This window comes from Onychomys torridus, chromosome 7 (assembly GCF_903995425.1).
Source record: "Onychomys torridus chromosome 7, mOncTor1.1, whole genome shotgun sequence".
NCBI lineage: Eukaryota > Metazoa > Chordata > Mammalia > Rodentia > Cricetidae > Onychomys > Onychomys torridus.
Window position 1 is genome coordinate 30,917,384 of NC_050449.1, and position 13,757 is coordinate 30,931,140.

At 49.3% G+C, this 13,757-nt stretch overlaps 1 protein-coding gene across 5 annotated transcripts in view; it reads right to left on the minus strand.

Moving 5' to 3' along the window:
* Window positions 1–1,077: 1,077 nt before the first annotated feature.
* Pknox2 (PBX/knotted 1 homeobox 2) overlaps window positions 1,078–13,757 on the minus strand; it is a 269,797-nt gene continuing 257,117 nt past the window's right edge. For all 5 annotated transcript variants that reach the window (XM_036192449.1, XM_036192446.1, XM_036192447.1 and 2 more), the window contains 3 exons: window positions 5,541–5,617; window positions 4,552–4,730; window positions 1,078–3,259 (listed from right to left, as the gene is read on the minus strand). In XM_036192449.1, coding sequence (XP_036048342.1) covers window positions 3,027–3,259; window positions 4,552–4,730; window positions 5,541–5,617 — 489 coding nt within the window. In that variant the 3' untranslated portion in view covers window positions 1,078–3,026. The remainder of the gene's footprint in view (window positions 3,260–4,551; window positions 4,731–5,540; window positions 5,618–13,757) is intronic.

The window sequence follows — 13,757 nt, forward strand, 5'->3', positions numbered from 1 at the left end:
TGTGTGTGTGTGTGTGTGTGTACATATGTTAAAGATTTCTTATTTCATTTGTATGTGAGTGCCCACATGTATGTTATGTGCACAGTGTGCCTGCCTGGTATCTGCAGAGGTCAGAGAAAAGTATCCTGACTGGAGTTACCGGCAGTTGTGAGCTGTCTGAGGTGGGTGCTGGGAACTGAGTGTGGGTCCTCCCTGCAAGAACAGCAAGTGTTCTTAACTGCTGAGCCTTCTCTTCAGTCCCTTTGTGTGTGTGTGTGTGTGTGTGTGTGTGTGTGTGTGTGTGTGTGTGTGTGTTACTTGGAAACTTCTGCTTGAAATGATAATGAAATCTCCCCCAATTCTCTCTTTTTACTTATGTTTTATTTTTTGAGACAAGTCTCATGTATTCCAGGCTATCCTCTGAGTATGTAGCCAAGGATGGCCTTGAACTTCTGATCCCCCTGCCTCCAACTCTGGAGGGTTAGGACAAACGTATATGGTCTACGATGTCTGGCTCTTTGTCTTTCCAGTTTGGGGAGGTGAAGTGGTGATGTGTTTGTTATCGTCTTTTGAATCTTTTGACTTTTCTGACCCCTTCTGCATCCTTGGCCTGGCTGCAGGGAATGCAGAGATGACTCCTAGGACTAGGGGTCAGACCCTGCCCTGGACATAGTACCAGGGTTAAAGCTGCAGCCCAGGCTGCATCTCTTTCCACAATCCAGGACTTTCCACCTATGATGAGAGTGAAGTGTAGGCCATGGCTGCACTAACTTGGATGATAAAGTCCTGGGGAAACAATGAGAAATACAGAGGTCTACAAGGGAGGGCAGGTCTCCACTGCAGTGCAGAGAACTGTCAGGAGAGGGCAGTACGGAGCGTCCTCTGTCCCCTCTAGGCTCCGATTTAGAGCTGGAGTGCCAAAGTAGACCATCTTCCTCTGCAGAGAGGCTAACAGAGATCACCCCTTGTCTCTTTCTGAGGGAGGTCAGTTCAATGGGAGTGGATTCTGGGCCTCTAGATCCTGTCTGGCCCAGGGTCCCACTGAAAGCATAAGGGATCTTTAAGGTAGTCACAGGAAGAGAGAATTGTGCATCAGCATTTCGGTAGGTGATAAGGTTTACTGAAAACTTTGCGGCCACATTCAGTACTGGTTTGGTGGATACACTGGAAGGAGGTTGCATAACATTAGGCGGGTGGAAGGGGCTGGGAGGAAGAGATGTAGGCATGTGTATCCATGTGCACATATGCACACATGTCCGTGCTGAGTAGGGTGCTTGTCATGGTGCTGAGTAGAGGAAGTTATGTGTGGATGTATGTATTTTAACAAGAAAAATGAACTAGAAGAGGAAATATGTTTTATCCACTGCGTGTTGCAAAAGTCTCACGCCAAAAAGCTTGCCTTTCCTCTAAGTATGACATCAAAAGGGAGTAAAAAAATGATTGGATCACCCAGATTATAAATAAGGTTATTTGTTTCTCAAAAATCCCTAGTAAAACATTAAATATCAGCTCTTTTGGGGGAGAAATACATTCATTTCCGGGAGACCTCAGAAAAGTGACTATCCTTTTGCTCCATCCAACCAGGTAGAAGAGGGGAAGTCCCAGAAGATCCCAAGGGTCCCCTCTGGTTGAGCCAGATAGCCACTCACATCCAACCACTGAAGGAGATGGCTAATGCACATTTACAAATGAAACTGCACATCCATCACATTAAACCCAATGGAAAACACACACGTGATTAGTCCTGCCATTCACAGCTGTAGAATAGAAGGGGACAGGAGGAGCGGGTGCCAATCATGGGCCCTCCAAGGTGGGGCTTAGAGGGTGTGTGTGAGGGCAGGTGGTAGAAAGCGTCCTCCCAGGAGCCCCCAGTTCCTCAGTGTCGGACCCACCGGTGTGTGCAGATCAACTGGTCCACCATTCTCCTGCCATGTCGGGTACTGAAGGCAAGAGCAGCAGCACCTTCTTCAGACCCTGGCTTCCCATTGGGATAATGTTTCTTTCCGATGTGTCTTCTGCCTTCTCTGGAGGATAGAATGAAGAAGGAGGCTAGAGGCTGGTGGTACCAGCCTGGGAGCATAGGAATACCGTGGGAACCTGTGGAGCGGGAAGAACCCCTGCCCCCCCTCACTAAAGGTTTACAGAGGGGCTGGGGTATCTGGAGAACTCCATTTGAGGATAGGAGCATCGAGGGTAAGACACCAAGGTCCTATTATTACAGGAGCTCTGATGTGATCACCTAGGGACAGATGTGTTCCCCAAAGTCATCTTGATATGGCTCCTGATCCAGGTTCTCCCGCCTGCTTGGTCCTAGAGCTGACCCAGATGGAGAACTGCTCTTAACCTCTTCAGGTTGGACCCACCGACAATATATTCCCAAGAGAGGAAGAAGGAGTCTCTTGGCTTCCTTCCCCCTCTCCTAAGTCCATGGCTGCTGTGCTAAGAGACAGGGTCCTGGTGGGGCGAGCTGGAGCCCTGTGCAGTCTATGCCCCCCTTGGATCTGCAGGATATGGTGTTGTCTCAGGCCCTCCTCTGGCCACCAGTTATGCGTTTGGACTCCCTCCTGTCCTTGAGTGTCTTTCGAGGGAGCTCAGATTCTCCTGTGGGGAAATGTTAGCCCCCTCTGTCTCATCCTTCCCTCCCAAGTCTGCCCCTTGGCAAAGGTCCGCTCTGCAAACAGCGCCTGTCCACCTCACGGGGCAGGGCTTGTAAACTACCCAAGTCCTTTTCCACATGGAGCCATGGTGTCATCTGTCTTCAGGTGTTGGGTGAGTCCAGCTCTCACTCTGCCTTTCCTCACAGGCTGTTTGACTGGTCCCAGCAATGGAGTGCTCTGCAGTCTGAGGGTCTGGAACTAGGTTTGCACTGAAGCTTGGTGGTTGGAAAGGAACAGGGTGTCGCCTCTGCATTTCTTCAAGCTATGATTTGGGGAAGCTAGGGCCCAACTTTCTTGGTACTGCCTGCCCATGTCCCCTCCCTCCCACCCTGACCCCTCCTGATGACACTCCTTTCCTGCTTGGTGACCAGTGCCATCGGGGCTGCCTGACTACTCCAGGGAGTCACTGTGTTCCAAGCCCAGGTCGCTGACATTCGTTGTCTGCAGCTCATCTGCCTCCTCCTCTAGCTCCTCCTCCTCTTCTTCTTCCTCTTCCATATCATCTTCATCCTCTTCTTCTGTCCCATCCAACGAGTCATCATGTGCAGCCATCATGGCCTGCTGCATGGCCATGGTGGCGTTATCTGAGGACAGGGACTGCAGGTTGTCCAAGTTGATGGAACCTGTATGGGAGAGGACAAAGGTTAGGATATACAAGGGCTATTGGTCAGGCCCTGCAACCTTAGTGATGGACAGGGTGGATGGGCTGGCTCATGGGATGGAGGGCCCCTTGTTTGTCCAAATACTTAATGAGACAATTCACTGGCGTAGAGATTCCCATCCCTCCATTCTTCCTCTTCTCCTGAATCATCTCAGGTAGCAACATCCCAGCCAATACATGCTCAGTATTCTCTATGTAAATATAGAGAATTTTTTTGTTTGTTTTTATTTATTTTACTTTCTAACTACTCTGTAAAGCAGGAGCCCTCTGACTGACTCCCCACTCTGAAGAGGAGGAAACTGAGTCTCAGACAGTGAAGTCATGGATTCAAGACACTGTGCCAGTCCTGACAGATCTGGGAGTTTCGGCAAGCTTGTCCAGCACGATCTCTCTCTCTCTCTCTCTGGAGCTGAGGACCGAACCCAGGGCCTTGTGCTTGCTAACTGAGATAAATCCTCAACCCCACGACCTCTCTTTATGCCTATTCTACCTCAACAGATGGTGACCCACCACATAGGAACCAGTGTACAGCCATATGCACGAAGATATGCATGCACACGGGTGTCTCCACCCTCCTGCCCACACAGAGGTCTTCACGTGCCAGCTTCAGAAACATCTCGCTGATTAAATTATTCATTGTTCACTAGGAAACCAGCAATCTGAAGAGCATGTACGGAGGGTGTGGTGGGGAATCTGGAAGAACAAAGCTTCTCTTGGCCTCTGTTCACAAGCCAGATGCCTGCCTTGGTATTTATAGATGCCTTGGCCTTAGAGAACTAGGCAGATACTGACTTCACTCAGCAACCCAGGAATAGGAGTGAGGAGGGGCTCTGCTGAGCAGCCACTGACTCCAAGGACCATCAGCTCCCACTCCTCTGTGAAGTTGCTTTGAGTTTGTTCAAATTTACACAAGAGCTGGAGTTCTTTTGGCTCATACTTGTAATCATAGCACTAAGAATGCAGAGGCAGGAGGATCAGAAATACAAGGATAGCCTTGGCTATATAGTATCTTTGAGTCCAGACTACGTGAGATTCTGTCTCAAACAGAACAAAACACAAACAACAGCAAAAGCAAAAACAAAAATGTGTATAAAACACCCCTTCTTACAGTAGGATTTATAAAAAGCAGGGGCAAATGCTGTGAAGAATCAATGGCAGGAACCCTGGCTGTGTAAGGAGACATTCAGCCCTTGAATCTTTGCTTTCCAGGAGCCCCACTGCCCCAAACTATGGCTTCCTCAGTCCTGGTCTTACCATCAGGGTTTGTCCCTGGGGTACCACCCTGCTGCTGCAGGACCCCAGCAGCAATGGAATTGGGCCAGAATCTTTGGGTGGGCCGGTGCTGAGACTTGATTTTCTTGGCTTTGGGAGCAGGATCTGGGTTGCTGGCATCAAGCATGGGCTGCAGGATGCGCCTCCGAGCATTGATGAACCTGCCCAGGGGTGATGGTGAAGATCTGGTTAGTCACCATCTGGGTCACATGGGCGGGTTGGGGGTGGGGAAGATACGAAGGATAAGCTACCCCGAGGGGTCAGTAGACAGGTGTACCAGTTTAGGGATAAAGGCCCTCTATGGCTGAGGAATTTGTGAATTACCCAGGGCTTGGTGACCACAGGCAGCATGGGAAGACAGCAGAAGGAGGTGTCAGAAATTCCTACTCAAGATCCACCACATTTCAACAGAGAAGGGAAGAGCTGTGGTCATGGTCACCAACTTCTGACTTGTACTTACAACAGGGGCCTAGCTTTAGGGTCTAGTACCATCTATCCATCCTGTCTAGAAGCAGACAAGGACGTTGACATCCCTGTGGACTCAGGAAAGCATCTCTTCCTCCCTTACTTTGTAAAATACTTTGGTTTCAGTGCACATGGAGTTGGGTAGACCAGATGTCCACAGCCGGTTGTACCTTTGGTACCAGATGCAAGACCCTCCAGTCTGTCTCCACTGGGCTACGAGTGAGCTCAGATTCTCTGGCAATGTTGGTTTTTCTAAAGTCAGGAAGTTTCTAGGCATGTGCTTGGCCCAGTTTCCCAGCAGAGGGCGCTGAGAAGCTGCAGTTGAAGCCCAGGACAAGCTGACTCAGAGTCCTTCTATCTAGCTCACATGAGAAGAGGACTGGCCTGGTAGTGGAGCTGAGGCTGAGGTAGGTGTGGGCATTCGGTCTGTTCTCCCTGCTCTGCATTCCCCTGCCAAGCGAGTGCCCCTGGATCTGAGGGCCTGAGGGCCAATGATGCCAGCTCACCAGTTGTTTACTTGTAGGAGGGTGAGGTTTGTCTGGGCCGCAATCTGCCTCTTCTCATCTTCTGTGGGGTAGGGGTGCTGAAATGAAAGAAGGGCTGATGAGAAGTTGTAGGCACGTGGTGCCCAGGGCATCCTGGAGTTCATCAAGACATGGCCACAACCCAGGGCTTGGGAGCCCAAACTGCGGAAAGGGCAGTGTTTGTTCTTGAGGACAATGGGCCTGGAGTGTACACAGAGGCTCCCCAGCGCCTTAGGCTCCCTAGCTCATCGTCTAAACGGAGACCAGGGGAGTTTCTGGAGTCAGTTCAGTATTGATCAAAAGGCACTTGATCCCTCAGGAAGGCAGGCTTTCTCAGAGCTGGGGTCAACAATGGCCTCCAAAGCCCCTGGAAAGTAGTCAGGGGTGGGGTGGGGGGATGAATCAATGTGATCTAAGTTAATTATTATTTATATCTACTATGTGTCCAGATTCACGCTAGGCATTTGGAAAGATGGGAAAAATATAACGGAACACTATGGACATAGGACCTTTTTAACTCTTTGAAATGCTTCCATCCATTTCACTTCATTTCATCAAACCCACCGTTAAGACTGTGAGATGGGTCAGATGAAAAAGCTGCCACTGTCGCTCGGATGGCAGTGTGGACTCAGTTCTTCAGACTGCGGCTCTGTACTCCCTGTGGAGGGCTGAGCGGTCCAGGCGTCTCCCAGGGGCTTGCAAGCTTTGGTCCAGCCCTGGTTATGTTTGCTCCTGCTCTCCAGCCACACTTCATGAAGGCATAGTGTGCACTTAAGAATGTGTCCCTGAATCTACTTCCTGTTGCTTGCATATCAGCATGTAGCAGCTACCTCTCCAGCACCATGTCTGCCTGCACGCTGCCATATCCTAGCATGACAATGGACTAAACCTCTGAATTTAAGTGAGCCACCACAATTAAATGTTTTCTTTGTAAGGAAAAAAAAAAAAAAAAAAAGAATGTGTCCCCATCACCATCACACGCAAATGGCTACTGATGGAGGAAAACAAAGGTGAAGTTGGAGATGCTGTGGTTTGGGTACTGAGCACGCTGGAAGCTTAGAGGAAGGAAATCTGTATCGGCCAGAGCAGTGGGAAGATGGCTGAGGGGAGTGGCATTAAAGAAAGGAAACGTCTGATTGGGTGTGGCAGCTCATGCTTACAATCCCAGCACTTGAGAGGCAGAAAGCAGGGGTCCAGCCTGGTCTACAGGAAACTTTTAGGGGAAAAAAACCCTTACAAGGAAATAAAAACAAAAGAAAGGAGGAGCCCAGGGAAGAGGGTCTTGAAGCCAATGGGTGTGGAGGCCGACAAAACTGAGTTAATATGTTTCTAGGGCTTTCTGAGGCATGGCACACATGTCTGACATCCAGTCGGCATCATGAGAGTTAAAGGGACCAAAGATTCGTCCTAAAAACAGGGGAGACATGGTGGTCTCAGGGGTAGAGGGCCAAACCACCTAGCATTCTCAGACCAGGATCATGCCTTCTTGCTAGTGGAGAAGAAATGCTTGGACTTTCTAGAGTCCCAAAGATTGCACCTCACAAGCCAGCTCTATTGTGACTAGCTGTGAGACCTCAGGCATAGCACTTAACAAGACATTATTATGTTATGTAATGATTAAATACTTGTAAAGAGTTCGTACTGTGAGGATGGGGTGATGTGGGCAAGATGTTCAAAGCTCACTGAGGGAGGAATTGGAGTGTTGCAGCCTTGCAAGTGTGGTCATTAGCAGTGTCAAAGGAAAGCTGTCTCTTCAGTTGGCCCCCACGGCCCCTGACTGAAGCAATCGGAATTGTGTGTTGCTTTAATTCACACCTCTGACCCTGACCACCACACCAGGGTGCCTGACCCCGTGATCATACACTATTAAGATTCTAATAAGAAGGATTGTACACCAGCATTACCAGAGCCAATTTCATGCTAATTGGAAGGGAGCAGAGGGAGCCCAGAAAGGGAGATGTCAGGCCCTGGACAGACAGGGACTCTGGGTCCCCAGTGATGCTCCCACTGTACTACACAAGGTTCACAGGAAGGAGCCAAGCAGCCTCCCTGTCCATGGCTGGTAGATCTGTGAACAAAACAGACTCTTCCCTTGCTAGCCACAGAGGATCAGTGCCAAGACACCCCCCACCCCCCACCAGTCTCATTTCTTCCCTAACATGGCACAGTATTTACATACAACCTGTACACCCTACACAGAGCTGGGTACTGAGCACTCTGGAAGCTTACAGGAGGGAAACACATGGCGGCCATATTCTCCTGGGTGCTGAATGTCACCTCTGGATAACTTACAATACCTCAGACAATCATGTGGAAATGGTCATTGTACCATATTATCTAGGGAAATAATGTTAAGAAAAAGAATCTGTGTGCTTAGTGTAATTTTTTTTCAAATATTTTCAATCCATACTTAGTTCAATCTGCAGTATGTAGAACCTGCAGGTATGTGAGCTGACCACACAGCAGCAGCAGCAGCAGCAGCAACAACAACAACAACAACAACAACAACAACAAAAATGACTGTCTTTCAGTCTCCATGTCCTGCATTGCTGTCCTCCAACTGAGGCCTCTTCTCTCATTGCCCCACTGTGGGCACTTCTGAATGTCACTGAAAATTTGTCCCAGGTCAAATACCCAGGGAGGTCTTTTCCAGCTCCCCAAGGTCTAGGTAGTCACCGAAGCCTCTGAATAAGTGCATTGCGCTCATCATACAGGGGCATAAGTATCCACCAGGAAGCTGTGGGCTGCTCTTGGGCAGGAAGCCTGGATCATTAGATGTTATTTCCACAGTGCTCCTACCAGTCATGGGGATAGCGTTCATGTTCAACAATGGAGTATGGATATACAAGTCAACAGATACAGGAAGGATTTGTGGGTAATGCTGGTACTTGAGCAGAGCTAAGTCATCAGCTTCCACAGGCTGGATGTCGGCTGCTTCCGGAGTGGTAGAAATCAGAGACGCCTGAAGGTAGGGGTTCACAGCTGAGGTGAAAGGTGGTGGGGTGGGGGGGGGGTCCTCTACTGAAGGTGGTCTGTACCAAGGTCTCTTTGGGTCACAGGAGAAAGGCAGCTTGGTTTGGTTAGAAGGTTGCCTTAGAAGACAGGTCCTCAACTGAGCTTTGAAGAACAGCCAAGCTACTCCAGATAGGCCTTCCAGGCAGGAGCCTTACACCATGACTTAGCTAAGCCAGTCAGACAAGCATCTCTTCCCCTTTCCCCTGTTAAGGCCCAAGAGAGGGAAGTCCCCAACCTAGCGTGGAGGGATGGTGCTTCCTACCTCTAAGGAAGCTCTGTTGCCTGCACTCAAGGATTGGCTACCTTACACACAGATTGACATACTTGCATCTAACAGCTCAAACAGCACAAAGAGCTCACTGATTATTCTGCTCCGGATAAGGATATTAGACCCCTTACTACCTCAACTACCAGGTCCCACCACCTCTCCTTCCTAGAGTAGTACCTCAGGAGGCACAGAGTGGAGCCTCTTAGCCCAGCTTTGGGAACAGGTGTGTGCTGCCAGAACATTCCTGGCACTGCAGCTGAGTGCCAGAGGAGCAGTCCAGCTTACACACGCCTCAGACCACATGATTCCGGGGACAGAATCAAAATAGTCCTGGCTCCTGGTCAGACCGCGATGGAGTCAATGCTACTTTTAGCACCACTGGAAAGGCCTGAGGCCAAGGGCGAGCAGGGGAAAGGAGATCTTGAGAGGTAAGCACTGTGCCGTGGAAGCTGCCCTGGGATCACCAGCTGGGGGAACTCCCCTGGGAGCAAAAAGGAGGGGCCCAAGCTGCAGCGGATGATTCTTCCTTGGAAAGGGTATAGCGCCGACTAGAAAATTCCAGACCCTTCTCAATATCAGCCTGAAGACTTCCACAACTGGACAAGGCTGCTCCATGGTGAAGAGCCTTGGAGGAGAGGGTAGAGTCTTGTCCCACCATCTGGTGGCTGTTTGGCCTTGGCTGCTTGTCCTGTGTCTTTCATCCTTAGCTTCCTCTGGTTGTCATGGGAGTAGAAAAGGCACCCACTTATTGGACTTCAGAATGACGTAATGGGCTGACAGAACAAGGGTGTTTCCCTGACAGATGCATAGAGGTCTCCCAGACTTCTCCAGCTGAACACTCAAGACTAGGGACTTGAAGTATGTGCATTAAGTGGGTGGTTTTTGTTTTTGTTAGTTTGTTTTTTGGCTCCATTGCTATCAGGAACTCTCTCTTTCTCTCTGCAGCAAAACCTAGAAACTCCTCTGCAGCTCTTCCTGACTCCTCCCTTCATACCTCCACAGCTCTTATCTCCTTAGGCTCAAAGGATGCTGAAGAAGCGTTCAGTTTGAAGAGTGAGCTCTGGTGTTTGTATCTCTGGTAGCTTCTTTCATTCAAATCCACCCTGGGGTGATCCTTCCACCTCCTTAGTTCATGTGGATCTCACTATGTGGTTGTCTGGATCACAAAGGGACCCATTACATGGGGGAACATCAGCCTGTGGAGATCAGGGGAGCCCATGCTACCACTAGACTGGGCCTTAGACTCAGTAGAGAGCTTGGGCTCCCCTTTCCTCAGCCCCGCTCTGGGGCCTACCAAATCTTTCTCCACCCCATTCCCAACCCCCCAACCCCCCAACCCCGACAACCATGTGGCAGAGGCTTGCTCTGGGGCCTTCATTCTATGGGCATGCCACTGCTCAGGAGGGCCTGTGACCTAAAGGGAAAGAGTCAGTAGGACCCGAGCTTTGAAATGACCATGTGGCATCATATCTAACATGCCATGGTAAGAGATGCCCCCTGATTTCAGAGATGGCAGAGTGGACAAAGCAAGCAGACAGGCAGACAGGCAGACTGACTGACAGACAGACAGGCAGGCAGGCAGGCAAACAGGCAGGCAGGCAGGCAGGCCAGCCTAGTACGACTTAGGCAAGCACAGGCAGTGATGGGCTTCCTCCTGCCACAATTGCCCCTGTTTAGAATGCCCATTCTTGTTTTTACTCCTACCCCCTTAAAAACACAAAGAGAGGCACAACTAAGCAGCATGGTATCACCTACTGCCACACAGCAAATGCTCACATACTCATTCACCTTCAGGTCAGAAGACAGGAATCTGCTCTACCCTGGTAGCTCCCTCTGCTCCCTTCCAACCACCCTCCGAAAGATAAAATTTTTATAACAATCAGTTCCTTACTTTTCTTTAGATCATTCTGTATGTGTTCTACCCTGCAACATGATGGCTCAAACCAGTTTTGACTGTTTTGTTTGTTTGCTTTTGTTGTTGTTTGTTCATTTTTTTGTTTTTTAGCTCAGGCTGGTCTCGAACGCATAACCAAGGATGACCTTGAACTTCTGATCCACCTGCTTCCACCTCCTGAGTACTGGGATTATAGCCATGTGTAACACTCTGCCTGGGTTTCGAACATCATATTAATGAAATCATTTGTTCATCCGCATTTTTGAGAGACTGTGGTTATCTGGCTTTTGTTGCTGTCTAGTTTTCCACTGTGAAAATGGACTACCTCTGGTTTTGACTCTCCGAGCTACTTTTTCTCCCTGTGTCTCTGTTTCAGCCCATTCCTCACACTGCAATAAGACTGGTCCTTTGTAATTGCTTCCATCCCTGCTCCTGCCATCTCATACCCACTTAGTCCCCTTCTCCCAGCTTCAAATGCTTCCCTAGAACCCCTCCCATTACAGGGGTGACTTGTTATCTGCCACCTCAAAGAGACCGGTTGTCAGTTTTTTGTGGAAAGGCACCGTATATATTTCTCTTTATCTCCTTCTCCATCTGCACAGAGAATGCTTGGCCCACTGTGTGTTTGGTGCATACTTGTTGAATGAATTCATGTGGAGGTTTGGGGTATGTGTGTCTGCAGATATAAAGGATGGTGACTCGCTGATTCAGACCTCCAGGAGTTAGGTGACCCCCAAGTTACCCTACTTCTGCTCCTTGATTGACTGTAGAATATTTGTGGGGTAGTCAGGAGGGGATACCTAAGGGTCTATCAAGGTACCCCACCTGTGCTGAGCAGCGGTGGTGCACACCTTTAATCTCAGCACTCAGACAGAGGCAGGTGAATCTATGTGAGTTTGATGATAGCCTGGTCTATAGAGTGAGTTCTAGTTCATCTGTGGCTTAAAAAACCTAAAAACAAAGATACCCCACCTCTCTAGAGGGGTCACAGAGGTGGCCCTGTGAATGTGGGTGAGAACATGGTTTCTACATGGTTTGGATCCTGGACCTGCCTCTCAGTAGCTCCAGACCATGGCCAATTTTCCTCTTCTGCAAAGTTAGGAAATCATTCTATCAGCCTCAGGGTGGTTACAGGGATGACATGAGTTCACAGAACTGACAAGGAACTTAGGACAGTGCCTGTCACACTCTGTGTGTCTGTTAAAAGGAGATTAGAGAGGGTAAGAGAAACCTTTGGCTCGGCACATATGCTCTAACTCTGAAAAAGCTGCAGGTTGGCTGTTGGCAGCCAGCTGGAGCCCACGCCATTTGTGCAGGTGGGCCATGCTCCTTTTTTTTCCTGAAGGGTTTCCTTTCCTGCATCCTCAAGGACTGCTAGGTCCTGTGCACATGTGTGTTTTCTCCTAACCTGCTCAGGTCTCCTAGGGATGCTGTGAGATTATATATCTCTCATGACATTTTTGGAGGGTGTCTTTGAAAGCCACAAGTCTCCTGGGGATGCCCTGGACCTCTTATGCGCCGACACTCTGTCATCCTCCCTAGGGTGTTAGAAGACAGCTCTCTTTCTGTACAATGAGTAGCATGGGGGAAAATAGTCTAAGACCAGAGCAGAAATTCAAGGCCTAAGTCTCCTTGGCATCAAGAGACAGGTGTAGCCAAGAACACAGCCAGGCTGCTTTCTGCTTCCCATTCTGACCATGTGGGTCATCAAACTCCAAGGTAAGAACAGGGATGAAGAAAACTTCATGATGAGAGCATTTTGGAGGGACGTTTTAGTCCCTTCTGTCATCAACAGTTTAAGTGTTAAAGTAGCAGCTAAAGATGGTCACTTGAGAGACAAGTGTCATCCAAAGCGTCCACCCACATCCCACCCAATCCCAAACCCAACCCCCCTTAAAGTCCCAGCCTAAATGCCAACTCCTTTCTTCAAGTCCTGCAAATAAACATCTCAAAACTGCTCAGCTCAAAGAGTTCTAGAGCCCATCCTCTCCCCCTGGAGCCTGTGAAGAGGCTGCGTAGAGACAGGGATACCTTACCCCAGCTATGACTTGGGGGTCTGGATTGGCCAGAGGCCCCTGACTGGTCTCCACTGCAGGCAGACCAATGACTTTACTATTCTGAGAAGACTGGGGCACTGGGCTCTGCAGTGCCACCATCACACATCACTCAGGGTGCAGATGACTCATACAGTCTTGCTGTTGAACTCCATCTGCCTTTCTGTGCTTTCCACCAGACTCCTGTGAAGTCATACAGAAGTCTATGGGAACACTTCCCACCTGTTGATAGCAGTTATTACCCCTGTGGGCTGTCCATAGCAGCTGGCTAACTTAACACTTACAGTGTGGAGAATGCCCTGCTAGAGTCCTCACCATGTGCTATCAAGGCATCTACCAGCTAGGCTTTGTTCTCATTTCCCATACGAGAAAAAAAAAATCTCAGAGGACCATACAATTAGCTCTAACTACGCAAGTTGTAAGGGGCAAGTCAGCGGCAGGGTTTGTGTCCCCTGTGCCCTCAACCAGGCTAGCCATTTGCCAAGCACCATGCTTTAGAACACATTAGCAATTGTCTTCAACATTGTAGGTGTGATGGTTAGCTTTGGCAACTTTATACAATCCAGAATCACCTGGGAGGAGAGTCTCCATCGAGGAATTGTTTAGATTAGGTTGGCCTATGGCATTCCCTGGGCTTGGGGGCCCAGTCTGTATAAGAAAGGAAAGCTAACAAGCAAGAAAGCTACCTCATCCATTTCTCTCTGCTCTTGACCATGGATGCGACATGACCAGCTGTTTGAAGTTCTTGCCTTGACTTCTCCGCAATGATGAACTATAACCTGACAGCATAAACTGAAAAAAGCCTCTGTCTCCCCTAAGTTGCCTTTTCCCAGGATACTGAACCACAGCAACAGACACAAGTTACAACAGCAGGTACTGCTGCACATGCTTTAGAAAGAGGGACTCAGAGCTGGAGGAGCTGACTGACCTGTTGAAAGTCACAGAGCAAGTGAGCATGGAGCCAAGCA